This window comes from Silurus meridionalis, chromosome 21 (assembly GCF_014805685.1).
Source record: "Silurus meridionalis isolate SWU-2019-XX chromosome 21, ASM1480568v1, whole genome shotgun sequence".
NCBI classification, from domain to species: Eukaryota; Metazoa; Chordata; class Actinopteri; order Siluriformes; family Siluridae; genus Silurus; species Silurus meridionalis.
Window position 1 is genome coordinate 14,206,029 of NC_060904.1, and position 22,318 is coordinate 14,228,346.

Sequence of the window (22,318 nt, forward strand, 5' to 3'; positions counted from 1 at the left end):
AAGTTAATATAAAAAATATGAATATGAACAAAAATATCGATTTTGCTACTAATCCTTTGCGGTTTTAACCATTTAGACTTCATTACCCATAAGCAGGTTAATCTTTCCTGTCAAACCCATGGCGTCACTTCCTTTAGAGTGAAACAGCAGCAATGGCGGAAAGGGGGTACAGTTTTTCCCTAACTACATTCAGGTAAATGAATACAATTTTCGGGGTTTATTTTTGTTAAAGTGCTTGTTTCGGGTTTTTATTGAAGCTTAGATAATAATTTAAACATGTAGTAGGCCGTGAATATCTCAAAATCATAAAGAAACACCTATAATAGCGAATTAGAAAGTGATGCAGAGTCACTGTTCATTGGGTGCTGTAGAATCCCAAACGCATTCACCCTCCCTATAGTGGTGCACTGCATAGAACAGGCTTTACCGTTATGACGAGTGCACTCGGAGTTCAATATGGATGTATTTGGGATACAGCCATATACAGCGGCTCTGTTTTCCTAGTTAAAGCAGAGCTGAAATAGATTTTGAAAATGGTAGTTTGCTTAAATAGTTGAAATGCTTTAAAATATAATGTGGAAGGAAAAAATAAATAATATATTAATCCATTACATTCTGTAGAAATGGTTTAGGCTTTGTGGGCGGTAAATTGGTTTCGGTTTCGGTTTAGGAAAACTAATGGATGGATTATATTTGAATGTTGGTTATCTGTTTTAATTGAATTATAATTAATGTGTTTTAGCCCTTCAGGGAAGCTGGTTCAGATTGAATATGCTTTGTCAGCTGTTGCAGCAGGAGCACCGTCAGTGGGGATTAAAGGTATAATCATCTCTCACTGATTGCATTCACATGACATTATACCAGTATGACCTGTGTAGTGAATAACACTGATTATCTCTTCATCATGGCACCTGTTAGTGGGTGGGATATATTTATTAGGCAGCAAGTGAACATTTTGTCCTCGAAGTTGACGTGTTAGAAGCAGGAAAAATGGGCGAGCGTAAGGATTTTGGTAAGGGCCAAATTGTGACGTCTAGACGACTGGGTCAGAGCATCTCCAAAACTGCAGCGCTTGTGGGATGTTCCCGGTCTGCAGTGGTCAGAATCTATCACAAGTGCTCCAAGGAAGGAACAGTGGTGAAACGGCGACATTGATGCACGTGGGGAGCGAAGGCTGGTCCGTGTGGACCGATCCAACAGACGAGCTGCTGTAGAAGTTACTGCTCAACGGATCAGAACTGTTTTGGAAGCAAAGGATGTAATCTTAGATCCGTGGCCATAAAGTTATGCCTGATCAGTGTTTATCACAGTATTTTCCTACAGGAGCTGGTAGAAGGAAATAACAAAAGGCAGGAGATGAAGTAGGATCAATAAGGAACCTATAAAAAGATATAGCTTTTAGTGAAATAGAACAGTGAAATAAATAGTTGAATGAGTTTCAATCCTGAATGCATTCATCCTCCCTATGCTATTTCACTGCATAGAGAAAGCAAAAAAGGTTAAGCAGGGTGCTACAGAATGAGAACGCAAGAATAAAGCAAGATAAATAAGAACAAAAAGAAGAGTGAGGGGGGATTACATCTTCTTGATATTCGAGTTTAAAAACTAAAAGTACTGAAGGAGAAAATCAGAAAGAGAATTGTGGAAAGAAGTAAAAACGGGGAAACGGAATAAATGAGTTTCAATCCATGAGAAAAGATTAAATAAAAATAAATACATTTAAGAAAGGAAGATGAGACTGGAAAATGATCAGAATGATGCAGAATAAGGCTAAGAGATAAAAAAAAAAAAAAGGAGAGAGAGGAGTAAGAAGGAAAGAGAAGTTAAAAAGGGGGGAAACGTAACGTAACAACAGAAATATAGAATGAAACGAGTAAAAAAATATGTTGAGAGATGAAAAAAAAATAAGAAACTAGTAGAAAAGACAAAGCAAGGGGGAAAGAAGGAAAAATAGGGAAAAAGAAAGAATAAAGGAGGGAGTAACATTAGATTTAACAGACTGTTACATTGTACAATTAAATTCTTATCTATAAATCCTCCAAGCAGCCTATAATATATAAATTAAGGACATAAAGGGAAATAAACACAACATGAATTGCAAATTAACAAAGTTATGATGCAAGAAACAGGTGTGTGCATGTATAAAGTGTGTAGTTTGCAATGTAACATTGTAGAAAGACAAAACTCTGCAGAGGTAAATGGGTCCATGGGTGTTGTTCACAAGCTTAATGACTTGTGGGTAAAAACAGTTTTTTAGCCTTAAAGGCCAGACAAAATAGATTTAAGGACACATATTTAGAAAGAAAGAAAGAAAGAAAGAAAGAAGAAAAAAGATATATATGTATGTATATATATATATATATATATATGTATATGTGTGTGTGTGTATATTGATGGACATTTGTAAATCCAACTTTATCCACAGCTGCAAACGGTGTGGTTTTGGCCACAGAGAAGAAGCAGAAGTCAATACTGTATGATGAACAGAGCGTCCACAAAGTAGAGCCTATAACCAAACACATTGGCATGGTGTACAGTGGAATGGGCCCAGACTACAGGTAAGAACTCTACAGCACAGAATGACCTCTTACTTTTACAATATTAATATGTTATATTATATTATTATTCTGGAAGGTTTATGCACAGCATAAAGCATTTATGCATTTTGAAGTAAAGAATTTCCAGTGCCAGAGCTTCATAACAGCCACTAAGTGTTTGATGCAATGGTCATATTAACTTCAATAGAAAGGAGGGAGCCAGATGAGGGTGTGGTTGTTTTATTTTTATTTATAGCCGTGTGTTCTCATCGACCAATTCCCACCTCTGTCATCCTACAGCTACGAAACAGAAAGCTAGTGTGTGTTTTCTCTGAGACACGTGAAATGACCCAAAATACATCATCACAGAGCAGCCAAACACACATGGCTAGAATCACTGTGATTAATTAATTCACAGTATGCCATCCCTCTTACCCACATCTAATTCTGCTCCCGTGACTCTCGGTAGCCATGGATAAGCTGTGGTATCATTGGGATTCAACCTCGCGGTCTCCAGACATTAGGACCGAACTTTTTCCTACTGTGTCACCTGGGAGCCAATTATCAGTTGTTTGGAGTATATGAGCTATTGGGTTTTTTCATAGTATACTGAATAGGATTAGAGTAGACAGTAATTGATTGAGACATGCTTTATGTACACAGTAAATACTGGAGTATTGTATGTTTTGCAGGGTTTTGCTGAGGAGAGCACGAAAGCTAGCTCAGCAGTACTTCCTGGTCTACCAAGAGCCTATTCCCACAGGCCAGCTTGTCCAGAGGGTTGCTTCAGTTATGCAAGAGTACACACAATCGGGGTTGGTTTAAATCCATTCTCTTAATATTTACAATAGGTTGCTGAATTAGACTAAGTCATATATATATATATATATATATATATATATATATATATATATATATATAATAAATACTGTATATATCTAGTGTATTTGTGTATTGAGTATATTTTATATAATTATTTTGCCCATTTTTAAAAAATAAAGTTGCATATAATTTTAGAGGCCACTGTTGAGTAAATCAAATTTTTACAGTAGAGTGTTTGTGTTAATATTTATTATTATTATTTTGCCAATTTTTTTTACAAACATTTCTATATTTTTTGGTACATAGTGGTGTTCGCCCATTTGGTGTGTCGCTCTTAATTGCTGGCTGGGATGAAGATCGCCCATACCTCTTCCAGTCTGATCCTTCGGTATGTACGAAATTTCAGTATTTCTAGATGGGTTTACTATGTGATTCATTGAACTACGTCTAAAGAACTGAACTCTGCACTTGATATACGCATATCTGTCTATGTGATATTTTGTCAAGACACTGATTGGGTTCTTAAATTTTTATACGATGAAGCTGCAGTGCAATTGGGAAATTTCTGGCTTCAAATGAAAATCCATCCTTAAAACACACAAAATACTTTTATCGTATTAAATGATAGTGCTTAGCAAGTATGTCATATTGCAAAATGTGTGTAAAAATGCCTTTTATTAAAACAAGAATGTTTATTATTTAAAGGGTGCATACTTCGCATGGAAAGCAACAGCAATAGGAAAGAACTACGTGAATGGAAAAACTTTCCTCGAAAAAAGGTATTAAAAACTTGACAGCACATATGCTATTGAACTTTGTGCAAAGCATCATTTCCTAAACAAACAGTCGTGTTGTTTTTAGATACAATGAGGATCTGGAACTGGAAGATGCAATTCACAGCTATTTTAACCCTCAAGGTAAAGTCGCACTTCTTTCGATCTTCTTGTTGATTAGATGGCAGAATAAATAATTGCATCAGTACTTTCAGATATTTCTGATATGCATTTGCATCATTTAAAATATAACAAGCGTTCACATGGTCTGCAAAATTTCACTGTGTCACAGGAAAGCTTTGAAGGCCAGATGACTGAGGACAACATCGAGGTGGGAATCTGCAACGAGAGCGGCTTCAGGCGACTGACTCCTGCTGAAGTCAAAGATTATTTAGCTGCTATTGCGTAAATTCAACCAGATTTGTTTGCTGTTTATTTCTTCTGAAAAGGATGTTTGAGAATCCCATTGAAAATACATGGTAGTTTTATGGTCTGTATTGTTATTTTTTTTTTTACTTAATGGAAAAATAAACTACCACAATACACCTAAGCATGTCTGTGATTTATTTCAAAGAGATGTATAGTAAGTTCCTGTCGGTGGGCGTGGCCTACGTTAGCCAATCGGAAAACTCAGCGCGGCTCGAATTGTGGCGCGCCAAAAATACAACCGGCACTACTTTTGATTAAGATCCCTACGCGGTCTGTACAAAATCATTTTGGTGCTTTATAACGCGTACAAAATCTGCGTGAACAAACATTTGAACTGATTTTAGACGAGTATTCGGGTGTCTTCTACAATCTGAACGTGTTATCATACGATGATATGGTGCATAAAGGAGTTCGCCATGAGTTTTTAATCGAATCTAGATTTTCTCGCGAGAGCACATATCACGTTCAGGTTGCCATCAGGCGCCGTGTGACGTTTATGGCGCCAGAAATCAAGAAGGAACGCGGGTTGTTATTTACAGACATTTTCTGAGTCGCTAATATTGATATGGTTCTCGCTGTTTGTGTGTGAACGAGCTAACACGATAAGATGGTGATGCTACGCAGGAGTAGTTCAGGTCCGGAGGCGTCGAAGCAGGATTCTGACATGGACTTGAGCTCCGAGTTTCTGTCGCTGCGGCGCGGCCAGAAAAAGTCCGCGCGCCCGCAGGAGGGCCTGGATGACAGCTACAGCAGCACCGAGAACAGCCCCAGTAACGTGAGTTCTTCACTCGGACATTTGTGCTTAAGGGGCTTTTCTTTAACTTTATACTTTAATTTTTTCGACACTCAGAAATGTAACCAGTCGCTAGCTAACTTAGCCCGCTAGTGAGGCGGTAGCGGCTAATGAATTAGCCTGTGAGTTCATTTGTCAACTTCTCTTGCTAGTCAGGGTTTGTGTACAGAATTACAGCAATTGTTGATCAGGTTATTAGTCTTTTTTTCCAGAAAACCAGTTAATTTGATTGTTTCAGGATTCCAAGCGATTTAAATTGAAATAAACAGCAAATTGCCAGTGGAATTAATGATCTAACAGTGAATTAAACGTAAACACGCGCATGTGTATGAGTAACTGTTTCTATAGCTGGTACGATAGCAAAGAGTATTACTTCGATACTAGATATCGCGGTTCTCGATAGAGGAAAACACAAGAAGTTTGAATTCAAATAACACTATATGGACAAAAGTATTGGGACACCTAACCTTTCCTGCCATATGTGGTTTTTCTCCAACTGTTACCACAAAGCTGGAACAGACATCTTTGGATGCTGTATCCAAATTTTGCGTTCACTTCAACTTGGAAACCCAAACCTGTTCCAGCATGGCAATCCCCCCGTGCAGAAAACGAGCTCCATGAAGATCTGTTTTATATGGTTTGGAGAGGAAGATCTTGAGTGGCCTGCTATAGAGCTTTGATCTCATCCCTACTGAACACCTTTGGGATGAACTGGAACTGAAACCTCAGGTCTCCTGACCTCACCTACATCAGTACCTGACTTTACTAACACCCTTGTGGCTTATGAACCGAATGTCCACAAGCACACTCTAAAATCTAGTGGAATATCATCTCATCAGAGTAAACAGAATTATAAAAGCAAATTGGGTCTAAATGTAGGATATGATTCTCAAAAAGCACATACCATATTTAAAACCAGGTGTCCACAAACTTTTGACATTATAGTGTTTATTAGGGCTTTCTCAATTGATGTGCGTTAACGCAAATTCATTTTAACAGCACTGATTGTATTCACACACAGTTAATGCAGCACGCATTTCTTTTTGACAAATGTAATTAAAAATATAAATTGATATAGAAGAGGCTAAATTAAAACCTTCAACACACCACACATTTAGTCATGACATCCTTTAAATAAACTCCATCACAAAATAATTTTTAATCACACACACACACACAATGATTTTGGAAAATCCCTGAATTTTTGCAAGTGTGCAAAAGTACAAATTAAAAGCAAAGAGGTGATCACAACAAATATTGATTTGATTTATGTTTATCTTCTGTTCGCTCACTTTGTATTTTGGGAATTGTTGTGTGTGTGTGTGTGTGTGTGTGTGTGTGTGTGTGTGTGTGTGTGTGTATATATATATATATATATATATATATATATATATATATATATATATATATATATATATATATAATATATGTTTATAAATTTTTAAACAAACTGAATAAAACATTTGTACAGTACATGCATATATTTTTGGCAAGACAATAGGTTTTTACATTTCCAAGGGCGAGACACTTCGAAATGACGCCCATGTTAAAGTGAGGACATCCAACGAAGGAGTGCGTTCTTTGTTGTTTGTTAACTGGAGGAACTCTGACATAGCAGAAGTAAAAATGCACATTATATTTGTTATACATTGATGTATGTACATTTTTAGGGCTATTTGTGTGATAAAGAAAAAAGCGGCATGAGGACCCGAGCCAAAACAGACAAACATGCTGTTTCTTTTGCTGATGTGAATAACAAACCGAACAACACTACTCAAAAAGATGAGAAAAGCATGAGGCACTTAAGGTATATTATTTCTCCAAATCTGAGTGTCATTTCTTACAGAATTATATAATGAATGCTTTTGAAATGATGCTTCATATGTTAATGTTTTTAATAGGAAATCCCCAAGATTGCAAAAGGATGAGAAGTCTGGTGACGAGAATAACGGTAATCAGCAGGATTTCTTCTGATTACATGCATATGAAGGATCATTGACTTTATTTTTAACACGAATACTGTCTATTAGCTTGTGCTAATTCGTTATGGTGGGGCTCAGTTCTCATTTCTAATGTTTGTCTAAAAAGTTCTTATTTTGAGATTGTTTTGAGCAATGTGTGAGTTAAATACAGTGTCTGAAAATAACATGCTTATCATTTTTTTCTCTGTTTGCAGTCGATGCGGTTGACGGGTCAAAAAATCTCCATGCGCGGTTACGAGAGAGAAAAGTGGACTCCACTGTTAGACGCAGCTCCAGAATCACAAGATACAAGTTTAACGCCAGGGATCAATCTGTCCTCTATGACCGACTCATTACCAAGTATGTTGTTTTTATCAAATAAACAAAGAAATACTGTCAAGTTTTCTAAGAAGTAGCTTCCTACAATAATAGCTTTATACCACAGTGCTGTGGAATTCTCTGATCTGATTGGTCAATATCAAGATTTTTTTTTTAAACAGCTGCTTTGACTGGCCTAAGGGTGAATCAAGGTTTATACTTTATGGTACTTGTTCCAAAATTATAACTATACTATAGTAACAAATGAGACAGGAATTTGAACTGAGAACTATCCGCTTAAATGTAGTTCAGCATAGGACAGTTTTTTTTTAATTAAATTAATTTATTAATTTTTGCATACTTTATACTTATTTATATAAATTGACGTAAAATTCATTAGTACATACAATTGCTGTGGTAATAAAGGAAAAATACCCCATTAGAATATGCTTTTAAGGGAATTAAAATCAAAAGCAGATCATAGCAAAAAAAAAACCATACACTTTGATTAAAGATTATGGCTTGTTGAATATTTGTTGTTAAAGATGTCTATCCCTTCAGCACTGCAGAAGCTGTTCTCCAGAAAATGGATGACATGCAGAAAATGCGCCGAAGGCTGGGGAGCAGAGACACTAAAAAGGAGGTGAGCATTCTTAGATACTTTTTTGCTCCATTCTGTCCAGGCATGGCTCATGACTGGATTTTGTATTCTCCCTGTCATGTAGGAACTTCGAATATACTCTGGCTCCAAGAGAAAGAGAACCACAAGGTCCACTGGGAGTGCAGATGAGCAAGAAAACGGCCATGTTGGTAATAATAATTTATTATTATTAGGGATGAACCTGTTTTGTGCCAGAAGAGGATTGAGTTTTACTTTTGAACCAGTTTTAGTTAAAACTTTTTTTTTTTTTAAATTAAATCTTTAACAAATGATCCATGTGCTGTAAACACTTGTAGAATACACTGATCATGAGGATGAAAATGCAGATGGAGAAGGCACAGGAGAAGAAGAGGACAATGATGAAGGGGAGGAGGAGGAGGAGGATGACGAAGATGATGATGATGATGAAGAGGAAGAAGACAATCAGAAACGCTATGAATTCAGACAGAGAAAAGCTGTTGTACGTTACCAAGCTCCACTAGAGGGTCAGTATTATGAGTCACTGCACGATAAATCCAGCTCTTTGTTGCATGGAATGTTCTTTTGAAATTCTGATGTTTATTGTCATGGTGATAGGATCTTGAACACTGCCGATTTGTCAATTGTTCTCATGTGCATCATACACAAGGTGGTTTTTTTTTATTTATTTATTTTTTAATTATTATTTATTTTTTGAACCCCTGACCTTCCGATCAAAAACCCAGAGCCATAACCACCGAGATACCACTTTAGCACAATGTGGTTGCTTGGTTGGTTTTTCATGTTCATGGAAGTGATTTTTATATATTTTAAAGCATTGTTCTTCTGTAGGAAGCCATTATATGATCTGGCAGTAAAGAAATGCCCATGTATACTTATAATTCTTAGGTTAAGGTGTTGGGAGAAATCTTCCCAATGCCATTACACCACATCCAGGAAGAACCTGAACTGCTGACCTAAGGCCGTTTGGCTCTTTAAAGACAGAGCTAATTGTGATGTTTATCTATATTATTTATTTTTATTTGACGGAATTATTTGGAGGCTCTTGAGCTCACTGTCTCTTCTTTCCTTTTTTTTTTTTTTATTAACAGAGCCACGGAAGCAGAGTATATTTTTCCGCCGGCACTCGACCCCAACCAGGCGGAGATATGCGTTCAGCTCTTCAGGGCCATGCAGTCCATACAGTAGACGCAGAAGTAACAGGTCACCATTGTTATATTATTTATTTACTTTTTTCTCCGTTCATGTTTTCTAGCTTAGGCATGATCTAACGCTTGTATGACGCCATGGGCTATGGGTCAGAACCGGCCACTCCTAATAATGAACCTTAGTGTGATTATTTAGTTCCACTTTTTCCACCTAAGCCTGTTTTTGTCTGCTCCTTTGACTGCAGTTTTGGGGGAGTTGGACCTGATGGGTAAGATAAAGCTTCATAAGGCACATCATCATTGTGAAAACCAATAATGCAGCCAGTTCTGTCCAAGCACTTTGATTTATGAGATGGATTGAGCAGATCTGAGTGTGTGTATTTGTCACATTTGGTGGTCTTGGGTCATTATTTTTTGGTTGTGAAACTTCACTCATCACTGATATTTAGTATTTGTTTCGTCATCAAATCTTGAATAGCATTGTTTGTTTTTTTTTTTACTCCAGGCGGAGACATGCCATCCACAGCAGTGACTCAACCTCCTCATCTTCATCAGATGATGAGAAATTTGAGAGGCGGAGGAGTAAAAGTCGGAACAGGTCTACAAACAGGTAAAATAAATAAAAATCGCTCAGTAATGAAAACCGAATTTATTTTTGAACGCTTTAAGAGATGATCGTGTTTGGATGCAGTAGGAAATATACTACAACATGTTGTAAGAAAGGAATCAACAAGATAGGAATCAACATGGGTGATTAAAAACCTAAATTTGCAGCACGTTTTTCTTAACAATCCTCTAAAATTACTTTCTATTATAGCATGACTTTTACTGCATAAAATTTTCTTATTGGGTAGTCACACAACCAGAAGAAAAATTGTATTACCAGTACTAAAGAACACATTTATTTTGCCCACAAACAGAGAGATTGTAATTATCTTGAACTTTCATTTATGCATTGAATAATTGAGGGAAAATCTTCATAATCAGTAATTTAATTATTGACAATCAATCAATAATTTGGTTCTCTCTGGGGTGTTTGTAATGAAAAATTGTCTTTGAATATATAAATGGTATATAGTGAAGAGTTTAAAGATGTGATTTTGTCTTGTAGATGCCTTCCAATGAACCTCAGAAAAGAGGATCTCTTGGGAATTCACAAGGACAGAATTAAGATCGGAGCAAGCCTTGCAGATGTTGATCCAATGCAGATTGACCAAACGGTTTGTGGTTTTTTTTTTTTCTTTGTGTATTTGGTAATGTATATTGTCATTTAAAACAAACCTGATCTTTTTGGCTAATTGTTGCTTTTCCCTGGGTCTAGGTGCACTTTGACAGCATTGGAGGTTTGGGCAGACACATCTCTGCTCTAAAAGAGATGGTGGTCTTTCCTTTGCTCTACCCTGAGGTCTTTGAGCGGTTTAAGATTCAGCCTCCAAGGTAATCCATTTTACATTATAAAAAATTAAATATGCGGTAATCTATTGTGTCAAGACAGATCATTAAAACACTTTCACGGGACATAAGGATCATTAATCTGACTTGGTGCAAGTGGAGCTTGTGTGAACATGGAATTCAAGTTTGAGGCATTTTTCTTATGCCTACTAATTTATAATGGGGGTGTAACATTTTTAATTATAATTTCTGCACATTACTATCCAGCTAGTGAACATGTCATGAAATGGACCATTCTGTACATCACACCTTTTTCAAAATTCAAAATAGTGTTTCTTGTTTCCTAAATGTTTGATTGGTAAATGATCTTTATAAATATAATTTGTTCATTCAGAGGCTGTCTGTTCTATGGTCCTCCTGGGACTGGGAAGACCCTGGTAGCAAGAGCCCTGGCCAATGAGTGCAGTAAGGGGGAGAAGAAAGTGGCCTTCTTTATGAGGAAAGGAGCCGATTGCCTCAGCAAATGGGTGGGAGAATCAGAAAGACAGCTCCGGCTTCTGTTTGACCAGGTACATGACTAGTTGATTATCACTATGTTGACCACATTGGTTTTAGTTCCAGATTTGTCTTTGGCTGTTGTTTTTATTGTATTTATCAGGTTTTTTTTATTATTATTATTTATTTTTTAATAAACATACTTGCACAATATTATTTCTATCCATTAGAGGTGTAACGGTACACGTATTTTGGACTCCCACTTTTCGGTACAGGGCTCCCTCAGGAACGTATTAAGTGGCAATCCGCAAGTTTGTTTAGCTAGTGATATGGATTCTATAGCGTTTTATGTCCAGCTTCAAGAATTTCTCTTAAAAAGAGAAAATCCAGACAATTCCGCACATCAAATTTAATCAATATAATAAGTATATTGTATCAATTTGATTCATTCTATTTTATTTGTATTAAATATAATTTTATATTATTTAATCAAGCAGGCATTGTATTTAAAGTTGTTTGAAAAATGTAAACTGTTCAAATGTTGATCTCAAATGTTAATAATAAACTGCGTTAATAATAATAAAAAAAAAAAACAAGCAATTTTATGTTTTGCATTTCCGAACTGTAAACCGAACCGACCGTGACTTAAAAACCGAGGTACGGACCAAAACCGTGAATTTTGTGTTCCGTTACAGCCCTTATATCCGTATTCTGACATCTGCTACCTTTTTATTGTTTTGAAATTAATACTTTTTAATGAATAAAACATAAATAAAATCGTATCTACCAGTCTCAATTATTAACACCAGTTATTGTTTTGGCACCTCAGGCATATCAGATGCGTCCGTCTATTATATTTTTTGATGAAATTGATGGGATTGCACCAGTTCGGTCTAGTCGGCAAGACCAGATCCACAGGTATGTTCAGCGTTTTTGTTGAGTGTTGCGCTAGCATATATAAAGATTGTCTCACTAAATAAATTTTCAGCACCTGATTTTTAAAGCACTCTAGGGAATGTATACATGTTAATTAGTGCAACCCTTTTGGCAACAGCTCTATCGTGTCCACTCTGCTGGCTTTAATGGACGGACTGGACGGTCGGGTGAGGTGGTCGTAATTGGAGCAACTAATCGACTGGACTCTATCGATCCTGCGCTCAGGCGGCCCGGACGCTTCGACAGGGAGTTTCTGTTCAGCCTTCCTGACCGAGAGGTGCGTCAAAAAAAAAGTAAAGATTAAAATGATGTCAGGGCATCTTTAGTACTATTCTCTGACAATAAAGATTAAAAAAGATGTTCATATTATTATTATTATTATTATTATTATACAAGAAAAAATGTTACATAAAGTTCCCATAGCTCCCATGTGAGCTCACATTTGCTGGCGAATTAACTAAAAACACTTTGTAATTATGACCTTTAGTAACTTTAGTACTACAGTTATCTACCCATTAAAGCTTAAAGTATATTTTGCCTGTTTTTAGGCCCGTAAAGATATTTTAAAGATCCACATGCGTCAGTGGGATCCGCAGCCATCTGATGCGTTCCTTGAAGAACTAGCTGACAAATGTGTTGGTAAGTCTTCTTCAGTTTTACCTTACATTACAAGGCATCTGTACAGCACATGCCAAATCCCAAATGCTGCATGTGCTGCTTTCCATAACACACCACTGGGTCTGGGGAAAACCCCTTTTATTCTGATTCTGATGTTTGTGAATTATATAGCATTTGTTGTAACTGGCAGTGTTTCAAAAGCAGTCAAATGGTGGTTAAATTAGGAAATCTCTTTCCTATTGATATGGGGAAAAGTTGATTAGAAATAGAAATGGATTTCTCTTTCACTAAAGCAGTAATCCATTGTCATATTTGTATTATTTTTATAGTCCTAATCAATTAATGACTTAATTACTAATATAATAATGATTATTACTATTATTCTATATAATATAATTAGTTATAAGAAAACTTGATAGATTTCACCATACACTACCCCCCCACACACACACACACACACACACTTGTTTATTTAGTTATTTTATTTTGAGTCTAGAATAACATAGTATTAAACATGCTCAGAGCTGCTGCTTTAAAAAAAGAAAAATTAAAACTCTTTCCAAACAAGAACAAAGTCAAACCATAATCAAATTATTAGTAAATTAATTGTTAAAATTTCCTGCAACGTGTTTTTTTTTTTTTTTTTTTCCCCATCACAGGTTACTGTGGTGCAGACATTAAAGCAGTGTGTGCGGAAGCGGCCCTCTGTGCTCTGCGCCGGCGCTACCCCCAGATCTACTCCTCCTCACAGAAACTTTTTTTGGACGTCTCATCTATCAGCATAGAAGGCCGTGATTTCCTGTCCGCCATGGGGAAGATTGTTCCTGCCTCCCAGAGGGCTGTGGCGTCCCCAGCCAAAGCCCTGACATACGTCGTTCAGCCTCTGCTTGCTAACACACTCCGAGATGCCATGCAAGCCCTGCAAAAGGTTTTCCCTCATGTGGAGCAAGGCATCAAGAAGAAAGACAACAGTATGTTAAATAACTGATGACTGCCACCACTGCTTTATTTTTTTATGCACAGCTATATGAAAGATAAAAAAAAAAAAAAATCATAATGTCAGCTTATCAATGTTTGTTCATATTGTTTCAGGTTTTGGTTTAATTTTTGCATTGTAATAGTAAGGACATGTCACAAAATCGCAAACAATCTCTTTGTGCTTTGTGCTGTAGATGGTGCGGCTGGTGTTTTTGACGACTTGCTGCACAGTGATGATGAGGCCTTCTCTATGTGCATTAGCAAACCTGCTCAGACAAATACAGGCCCAACTGGCTCCTTTCTCCATTTAACCAAGTCAGTGTTAATCAATGGTTCATTATCGTTTACTGCTGAAGTTATTTGCCGCTTTTTGTGTTTGTTCCCAGAACAGATCCAGTGCGATTGTTTTGAAATTACCAAACAAACAGCTTACACAATAGCACTTCATTAAACTGTACCATTTTTTACATGATTGGGAATTATACAGTTTTTACTTACTGTGCTGATGTTTCGCCTTCATCCCTGACACCAGTGTGTTTTCTTTTTCTTCTGTACCACACAAGCTCCGCTTTGCATAACTTGCAGGTTACATTGTTCTTTTTTAATATAAAATGCTCGCATGCTTTTGATGACTCGGGATGCACACGTTTTCCTGCTGCCGGTTGACCCTGTACCGTCAGCCATTTTCGCAAGCGGCTGTGTTATCTTACCGTCACGCTAACCTGTAACTTCAGCAGGCCAACTTATTGATTACGTATCCGTTTGACAATGAATTTCATTATAGTTTATTATCGAGTAGCCCTAATTATAACATTGAGGGGTGAAGTGAATAACTGATTATCTTTTAATCATGGCTGCTGTTAGTGGGTGGGATTTATTAGGCAGCAAGTGATAATTTTGTCCTCAAAGTTGACATGTTAGAAGCAGATAAAAGGTTAAGGGTTTATATTAAATGTTGTTAAAGGTTAATAGCCAGGTGGTCATAATGTTATGCCTGGTCATTGTATGTGTATAATCTTGGTTAATTTGCATGTAATTTTTTTTGGTGTGTGGATTGTTAGATTAGTTAGTAGAATTAATGCTTGTAAAAAAAAAAATATGTATAATGCAGGAGTGCTGTTATGGAGCCAACCACATTTAGGCCCCGGCTGCTGCTCTGTGGGAGTCCAGGCTCAGGGCAGAGCACTCACCTGGCCCCTGCAATGCTACATACTCTGGAGAAGTTTACTGTCTACACTCTGGACATGGCAGTGCTTTTTGGGGTTGGCACTACCACCCCAGAGGAGGCATGTGCACAGGTACGCCATATTCAACTGTTCACTAAAGCTGTCCTTCTGAATTTTCTTTTTTATTATTTCTTTTTTTTTTTTCTATCTCACAGCAATAATTTGATATGATGTAATATTGCATGGTGCTTGTGTAACTGTCTGTCTATTTATCTATCTGACTCTCTGTTTATTTGCCTTGGATAAGTTTATCTATTAACCGTTTGTTAGGCAAATAAAAACTGGTTCCTTATCCTAACATGGAGCTTTAGTGCTATGCAGCAGTAATGCTTTCCTTGTGATTTGTGTCATGTATGAAATATTTAACGTGAGGTTATTGATGCCATCTGATCACGATTAACATCTGCTCTTGTCCAAGTTTCCCAAAAGCCACCTGGTGCTGAACAGATGTTGCCATTAGTAAGCATGTCGAGTATGGCTTGGAAGAAAAATATCTGAGTTGTTTCTGATTTTCATTATTGTGTTTCGTCCTAATCCAGCTGTTCTGTGAGGCAAAGAGAACGGCTCCCAGCATCGTGTACATACCGCACATCCAGCGCTGGTGGGACACTGTGAGCTCTGCACTCAGGGCCACCTTTCTCAGCCTTTTACAAGACATCCCATCTTTCTCGCCCATCCTCCTCCTCGCCACCTGCAGCCTGTCATATCACAGCCTGTACACAGAGGTATGCATGTATGATCCTCCATACCTGGAGCTTTTGTTGTGCTTGGGGTGTCTGGTCTGTAACACTGGCACGTAAATGTAGATACAATTCTGAATATACTAATAAATATCTTCTCACTGTGTTTTCTTTTTTGTTTGTTTTTTGATACTGTAGGTCCAGGATCTGTTTCGCATTGAGTACGGGGAGGTGTTCAATGTCCCCCTCCCCTCTAAAGAGGAGAGGCACAAATTCTTTGAGGATCTCATTCTGAACCAAGTTGCCAAAGCTCCTCCGTCCAAAAGAGAAGCAGGTATGTGTTTTCAAGTTCAACAAAATAATGTATAAACATAATTTTATAAACTACTTAAAAAACATTTCTGAATAATGTCTCATGTCTAATCAGGGACTGTTCTATACCCCCCAATTAAAAAAAAAAAAAACTGTCTGTGACTAACTTAATGTATATCATTTTTCATAAAGCCTTGAAGCTATTCTGATGACTTGACCTGTCTTAGCATCTAACTAACATGGTTCTGAGACATGTCAAATCATCAGAATAGCTTCAAGGCTTTATGAAAAAGATTCTACATGTCTTTGGACCCATAGTGGAAGTACACATATGCTTATAAAAGCTCTTTTCTCAAATAAGGGTTTGATTATTCTGATTGAGTGTGCCTGCTAAAGCCAGATGCACACTGTGATTTTTGGCTGTGATTTGGTCATCTGAGACAAATTTTGAAAATCCTGGGCTAAAATCTTTAGTCTTTAATCGCTAGTTTGACGTGTTCACCGACAGCCAATTGAATGATCATTTTTGTCAAAACGAGACTTTTTCTTGTTTGCGTGAGTTCCACATTAATTGAAAATGATCTGTTGCTCTCAGTTCTCCAGGCCCTAGAAGTTCTCCCATTGGCCCCGCCATCTACCCCTCGCCAACTGTCTGAACAAGAGCAGCAGAAATTAGAGGATCAGGAAGAGGACACACTCAGGGAACTTCGCCTCTTCCTGCGTGATGTCACCAACAGACTTGTTCAGGACAAGCGCTTTAAAGCCTTCACGAAGCCAGTAGATACAGAAGAGGTCAGAGTTTCAAGAAACATTTAATAGGATTTTAGTTCGATGTTATTATGATGATGATGTTCAAGTCCACAAAGCTTGTTCTGTCCTTATTTATATCCTCTTTGGAATCTCCAGGTTCCCGATTATACTACAGTCATTAAGCAGCCCATGGACCTGTCCACAGTCCTCACCAAAATTGACCTGCACAAATACGCCACTGTAAAAGACTACCTTCATGATGTGGACCTGGTCTGGAAAAATGCTTTGGAGTACAATCCAGACACCGATCCATCAGGTAGAGTAGAAATTAAAAGAAAATATGGCAGAAAATAAACTTGAGTTGCAAAGACAGTTTAATAAGAAATAGATTATTGAGTGTTAAAGTGTTGGTTTGTTTTTCGTTTCAGATCGCCTTATCAGACATCGTGCCTGCACACTCAAAGACACCGTCCATGCTATTATCAAAGACGAGTTGGATGAAAACTTTGAAAAGATCTGTGTTGAGATTAAGGAGTCCCGCCTGAAACGAGGTTTTTTTCCCCTCTTATTACAGTTACAGATCATTTCTTTGATTTGATTTAATTGAACATAAGTTCTTCAAATTTATCCACTTCAGAGGGCATTTTCGAAAAGCTATGTTTTCAGTGACAGAATTCGCCATCTCAAAAGGCCAAAACGGAGAACGAATTTTGAGAAAAATGTTTGTGTGGACATGGCCAAAAGGTGTTTATTTTTTGTGGAGTTAGGAGCAGACTCTCAGCACTGCCGGATCGGTTCTGGACTTGATCTGCGCTGCAGTGATTGGTTGTTATGTTGTGAGGCAGCAGTTGCCATGACAGTACAGCACCCTTAATCATGCAACTAAACACATGGAAAAAAATCTGAGATTCTGACTTTGACCTACATCAGAGATTATAACGCATGTTAGTTGGAATTTAAAATAATTATTTCAGGTGTTCAATATGGTTTTAAAAATCTTTAGAGTCTGGAAAAGTATAGATTTTTTTTTAATGAAAAATGTGAAGGAACCCTGCTGTACTTAATATAATGAAGAACAGAAAGTTTGCATATTTTCATCCATGGATGTTTTGTTTTATTTTTATCCTGCAGTTCTGTTTGCGAATTGCAGACTCAGTCTTCCAGTTTCAGAGCCGAGCAGTGCATTGTCTGAGTTTTAGCATTAAAAGTTAGCTGTTATGGTTTGTCGCTGTGCTGCTCATACAGGTCTGCACAGTGAGCTTACAAGTAGTCCACTAGGCTCCTTGTGTCTTTCAGTCTGGTTGTCATGAGCTATCAAAGCTTGAGCTAGCTCAAAGACAGTAGAATCAGAACGGCTTGACTTCAAGAATGCATTTGGTTCCCTTTTAAGTTGGATTTGAAATTTTGGGACTTTTTTTACTAAAAATTAAATGATTTTATACCAAGTTGTCACTAAACACAATTTTATTTTCAGGATGTACATCATCAAGGTTTACACCATCATATTACCATGTTTTACCAAAAGTCCCGGCATCAGCAGAACCAAAACCCACAGAGAACGGTCCTTCCAAAGATGTGGCCCTTGTTACAACACCAGTGGCTAAACCAAAACATCCAGGTAATGTGCTTTTAGCCCAGTGGGTCATGTTTTGCAGGATCTTACATTCTCTATGAATCCATGTATAATTTCTGTAAAAGAATTCTGCAACACATGGTGAAGATGAAATTTTTTTCCTGCTTTATAGCTTCACAGAAAAAAGGAGACGCAAGAGGCTTTGGAGCAATGGGCTTGTGTGCCGAAAGAAGTCCATACAAGCACAAATGAAGGACTCTAGCGGTGTCAAGTCAGATGAAGAAGATGACGACGAAGAGGATGATGAAGAGGGACAAACAGCAGAGCGGGACGTGGATGGGTCCGAACAGATGGATGTGGAGAACAAGGAGAATGGTTCGACATCGAAAGAGGACAAGAACGAAACCCTGAAATCCACACATGGACACAACAGACACGTCAGCAGTGCAGGAGATTGCACTGTTTCATCTCTGGATGGGATTCAGAATGGAAAGGCATCTCCTGGTAATCGTAATGGAGAGAGTGGGAACAATGGTGAGATCCAACCAATGGAACACTCAAGTGATAAGAGGGTGGAGCCTAGTGCAGAGGAAGATCCAGGAAAGGTGAGACGTCCTATTTTGCAAGCTTGTAACTATAGGCACCAAGTCAATGATGTGATAAAGTGGAGTAAATGTTTCCAGACTTGTGTTAATTTTGTTTCAATTTCACAAGGTACTGAATTATTTTATTCCTGTATCGCACATTCATTGTATCATCTCTTAACAAAAATGCAGCTTCTCATGTTGTTGAGAAAACAGATTGCTGTATTCTTGCTGCAAGACTTGTTCAAAAGTTACATTTTATAGCTTTGATCAATCTCAGATTGACCCTGGAGACTCCTTCACAAAAGGGTTAAATAAAAAAAAAAAATCATGCATCTTAACAGCCACATCAGAAAAATGTTTGTGGTTGGTGCTCTATAAAAGTCTTTTTCCCTGCTACTATAGAGAAGACCTTTATCAGAGGCAACATTAATTCACATAATGAAGGAGAAAAGTGTGTATGTTTTAGCCAGAAATGGTTTGTACTGTTTCCCAAACTGATTGTTTGTTTTTTGTCTTGTTTTCGAGAAAGGCATGAGACGTATGACCAGAGGTTTAAAATTGCAAGCTCAGCAGCAGAAGGTGCTTGACGTGAACACTGCCATGAAGATCCTGGAGCAGAGGAGCCAACCACTCATTGTGGATCACAAAAAGCTAAAGGTGAACCTTTTTATTTGAAGGGCAGACAAAAGTGCTGGAGGGGTTTATTAATCATTTAAAGCATTTCCAGCATAATATACAGTGAGTTTATTGTATAAAGAATAATGCTAATACTAATGCTGTCTTAAGGTCATTTCAGATTGACTGCATAATCAACTATTTACACCTTGTACAGCATTCAAAACAAAATATGTTTTTGTTTAGTGGACACACAGAGTCTGAATTATTTGTTGAATTAAAAAAAAAAACAAGACAATATCACATTAGATTATTGTATTTGCTTAAACCGGCCCATTCCATCCTCATCCAACCTTTCCCCGTTTTGTATTAAAATAATTGCAAACTCGTCCTCAGTAGCGTTTTCTGTTTTCACAGAATAATTGCACGATTATTGTACTTCCTCTGTATTACAAAAGACAATGTAACAACTGATCCTCAATATGATCCAACCCAGTTATTAAAAAAAAAGAAACTTTATTCTCATTTATTCCAAGTAATTATCCAGAAATATTTAACTGCAAGATATTTCTATATAGAGAGCACAAAGGACTGTTGTAATGAAATAGCATGCGTTTGATAGCGATATTAAACCTCATTACTTTATTGAACGTTTGAAAATGACTGCGTTTTGATGGACTGTAATACTTATAGCACTTGGAGAAACTTGTTTTACTCTGTTGACATTTTGAAAAGGTTTTTAAGCAAATAAACCCAAACCTAATAAAGTTTTTAGAGAAAAGTAATCTTAAACATCTTATTTAAAATTTTCTATCTAATCGAATAACACAACCAAGCTTTCGCCACAAACATAACCATAGAATTCGACATGGCGCAAAGAAAGAAAAGAAATTAAAAATGACAGATTTTTGCTTTCAGGGTCTTTTGCTGGAGGTGGTAGTCAAAACCGAGGGTTACGAGGTGGACCGTCTGGAGAAGCTTTATGCTCGTTTGTGCCAGAGCATATACAGACACAGGAAAAATCACGACAAGACTGCACTTGTACAGGTACAGCATGTTGTACAGCAAAACTGACTGATTCTGACTCTTCTCTAGAATAGTTACTTTTTTTCTCCATGTACCATTGCACCATATATAGACACCGATCAGGCATCACATTATTATACTCCTGCCTAATCATGTGTTGGTCCCCCTTTTGCTGCAAAAACAGTTGTGACCCGTCGAGCATTATCATTAACTTCTCAGCAATGTGAACTACACGAGCTCGTCTGTTGGATCGGACCACACGGACCAGCCTTCGCTCCCCATCTAACCATGACCCTGTCACCGGGTTCACCACTGTTCCTTCTTTGGACAACTTTTGATAGATTCAGACCACTGCAGACTGGGAACAGTCCACAAGAGCTGCAGTTTTGGAGATGCTCTGACCCAGATGTCTAGACGCATCACAATTTGGCCCTTTTCAAACTCGCTCAAATCCTTACGCTCGCCCACTTTTCCTGCTTCTAACACGTCAACTTTAAGGACAAAATGTTCACTTACTGCCTAACAAATATATCACACCCACTTACAGGTGCCATGATGAAGAGATAATCAGTGTTCTTCACTTCACTGGTTATAATGTTTATAATCATGCCTGATCGGTGTAGGAGCTCTGCACTTAATAGGCTTCATAAATCCAGCAAAAGTGCAGGCTTTGTTTATATTTAGTATAACCGCAGTGTGACATTTCACTGTGTAATCAATATAATATAACAAAAACTCCTACTCTATTAATACTGTCGCGTGTGTGTGTTGGCATGGCAACACTATCCAGCCTGATTTCTTTGTAAATGATTTCTCTAGATTGTGTAAAGATTTTGTTGGTCATATTGTTTCTGAAATGTCAGCCAACCATTAATAATTCCCTAAACAGTTTTTATGAAAGAAATATCTTACTTGCTAATGCTGTCACTTGTGCGCATTTACTTGGTTGTAAAATTTTAATCGTGTGAATTCTTTTTTTCTTTCTTTACAGGAAATGGCAAAGGAAGTGGAGGAGTTTTCATAGTTTCTGAACATTACAGTTAATTCATGCATAGTATTAAATTATATTTTACTACAATTATTACAATCCGACATGTATATTTGTTATATTTTCCTGATATATTAAAAATTTTTGTCAGCATTTTTTCGTCTTTTGCTTTTCTTTAACATTCACACGTGTGTGTGTGTGTGTGTGTGAGTGATGTCTGGTTTGCACCTGGTAATGATCGAGTAGTTTTATTGAAGTTGTTTGGGGGGGAAAACTTTGTGGGTGATTGGTTTCGGAGTTTATCTCGGGTAATAAAAACGAAAGGAAAGTGTTTAGCGCGATGAGGGGAAATTCCGTGTGCTGCTTTTCAGACGCGGAGAATCACGTGACCCAATCTGCGTCTCATTGGTCGGTAAACGTGGGTGAACCTCGGAAGTTTTTCCGCAGCCGATTTGACTCGTTTTGGACGGGTTGCCTTGCGTTAGCGGAGCCCTGTAGGTTAAATCGCATGTTTATTTTTGTTTTTGCATGTTGATTTGCAGAAGGAGTGAGGTCGCTTTGAACGATTTTATGATCGATTTTTTTTTAAGTCGCGGTGGGGAGTCGCCTGGCGATGACGTCACTACGTCACAGTGACAGCGGAGACGCCTGATCATTTAAAAAAAGGAAAGAAAAACACCATGGGATTAAAAAAAAGGCTGAAGTTCTTGCTGCGTGTAAT

At 37.5% G+C, this 22,318-nt stretch overlaps 2 protein-coding genes across 2 annotated transcripts; both read left to right on the forward strand.

Moving 5' to 3' along the window:
- Positions 1-74: 74 nt before the first annotated feature.
- Positions 75-4,682, forward strand: psma2a (proteasome 20S subunit alpha 2a). The gene is given in 9 exon segments (XM_046834122.1): positions 75-193; positions 743-819; positions 2,426-2,558; positions 3,230-3,352; positions 3,666-3,747; positions 4,065-4,138; positions 4,221-4,256; positions 4,258-4,276; positions 4,425-4,682. Coding segments are annotated over 9 exon segments (702 nt in total). The 5' UTR covers positions 75-152; the 3' UTR covers positions 4,542-4,682.
- A 184-nt stretch (positions 4,683-4,866) lies between these two features.
- On the forward strand, positions 4,867-21,750 carry LOC124403663 (ATPase family AAA domain-containing protein 2-like). Its single transcript, XM_046877363.1, is given in 30 exon segments — positions 4,867-5,336; positions 7,025-7,161; positions 7,256-7,305; positions 7,531-7,675; positions 8,195-8,276; positions 8,359-8,443; positions 8,591-8,779; positions 9,365-9,476; positions 9,667-9,690; positions 9,927-10,031; positions 10,533-10,641; positions 10,743-10,858; positions 11,208-11,382; positions 12,138-12,226; positions 12,363-12,406; positions 12,409-12,521; positions 12,793-12,883; positions 13,522-13,833; positions 14,035-14,155; positions 14,952-15,138; positions 15,606-15,791; positions 15,945-16,080; positions 16,654-16,850; positions 16,965-17,124; positions 17,237-17,359; positions 18,283-18,445; positions 18,554-18,983; positions 19,494-19,625; positions 20,502-20,630; positions 21,601-21,750. Coding segments are annotated over 30 exon segments (4,143 nt in total). The 5' UTR covers positions 4,867-5,168; the 3' UTR covers positions 21,634-21,750.
- Positions 21,751-22,318: the final 568 nt, after the last annotated feature.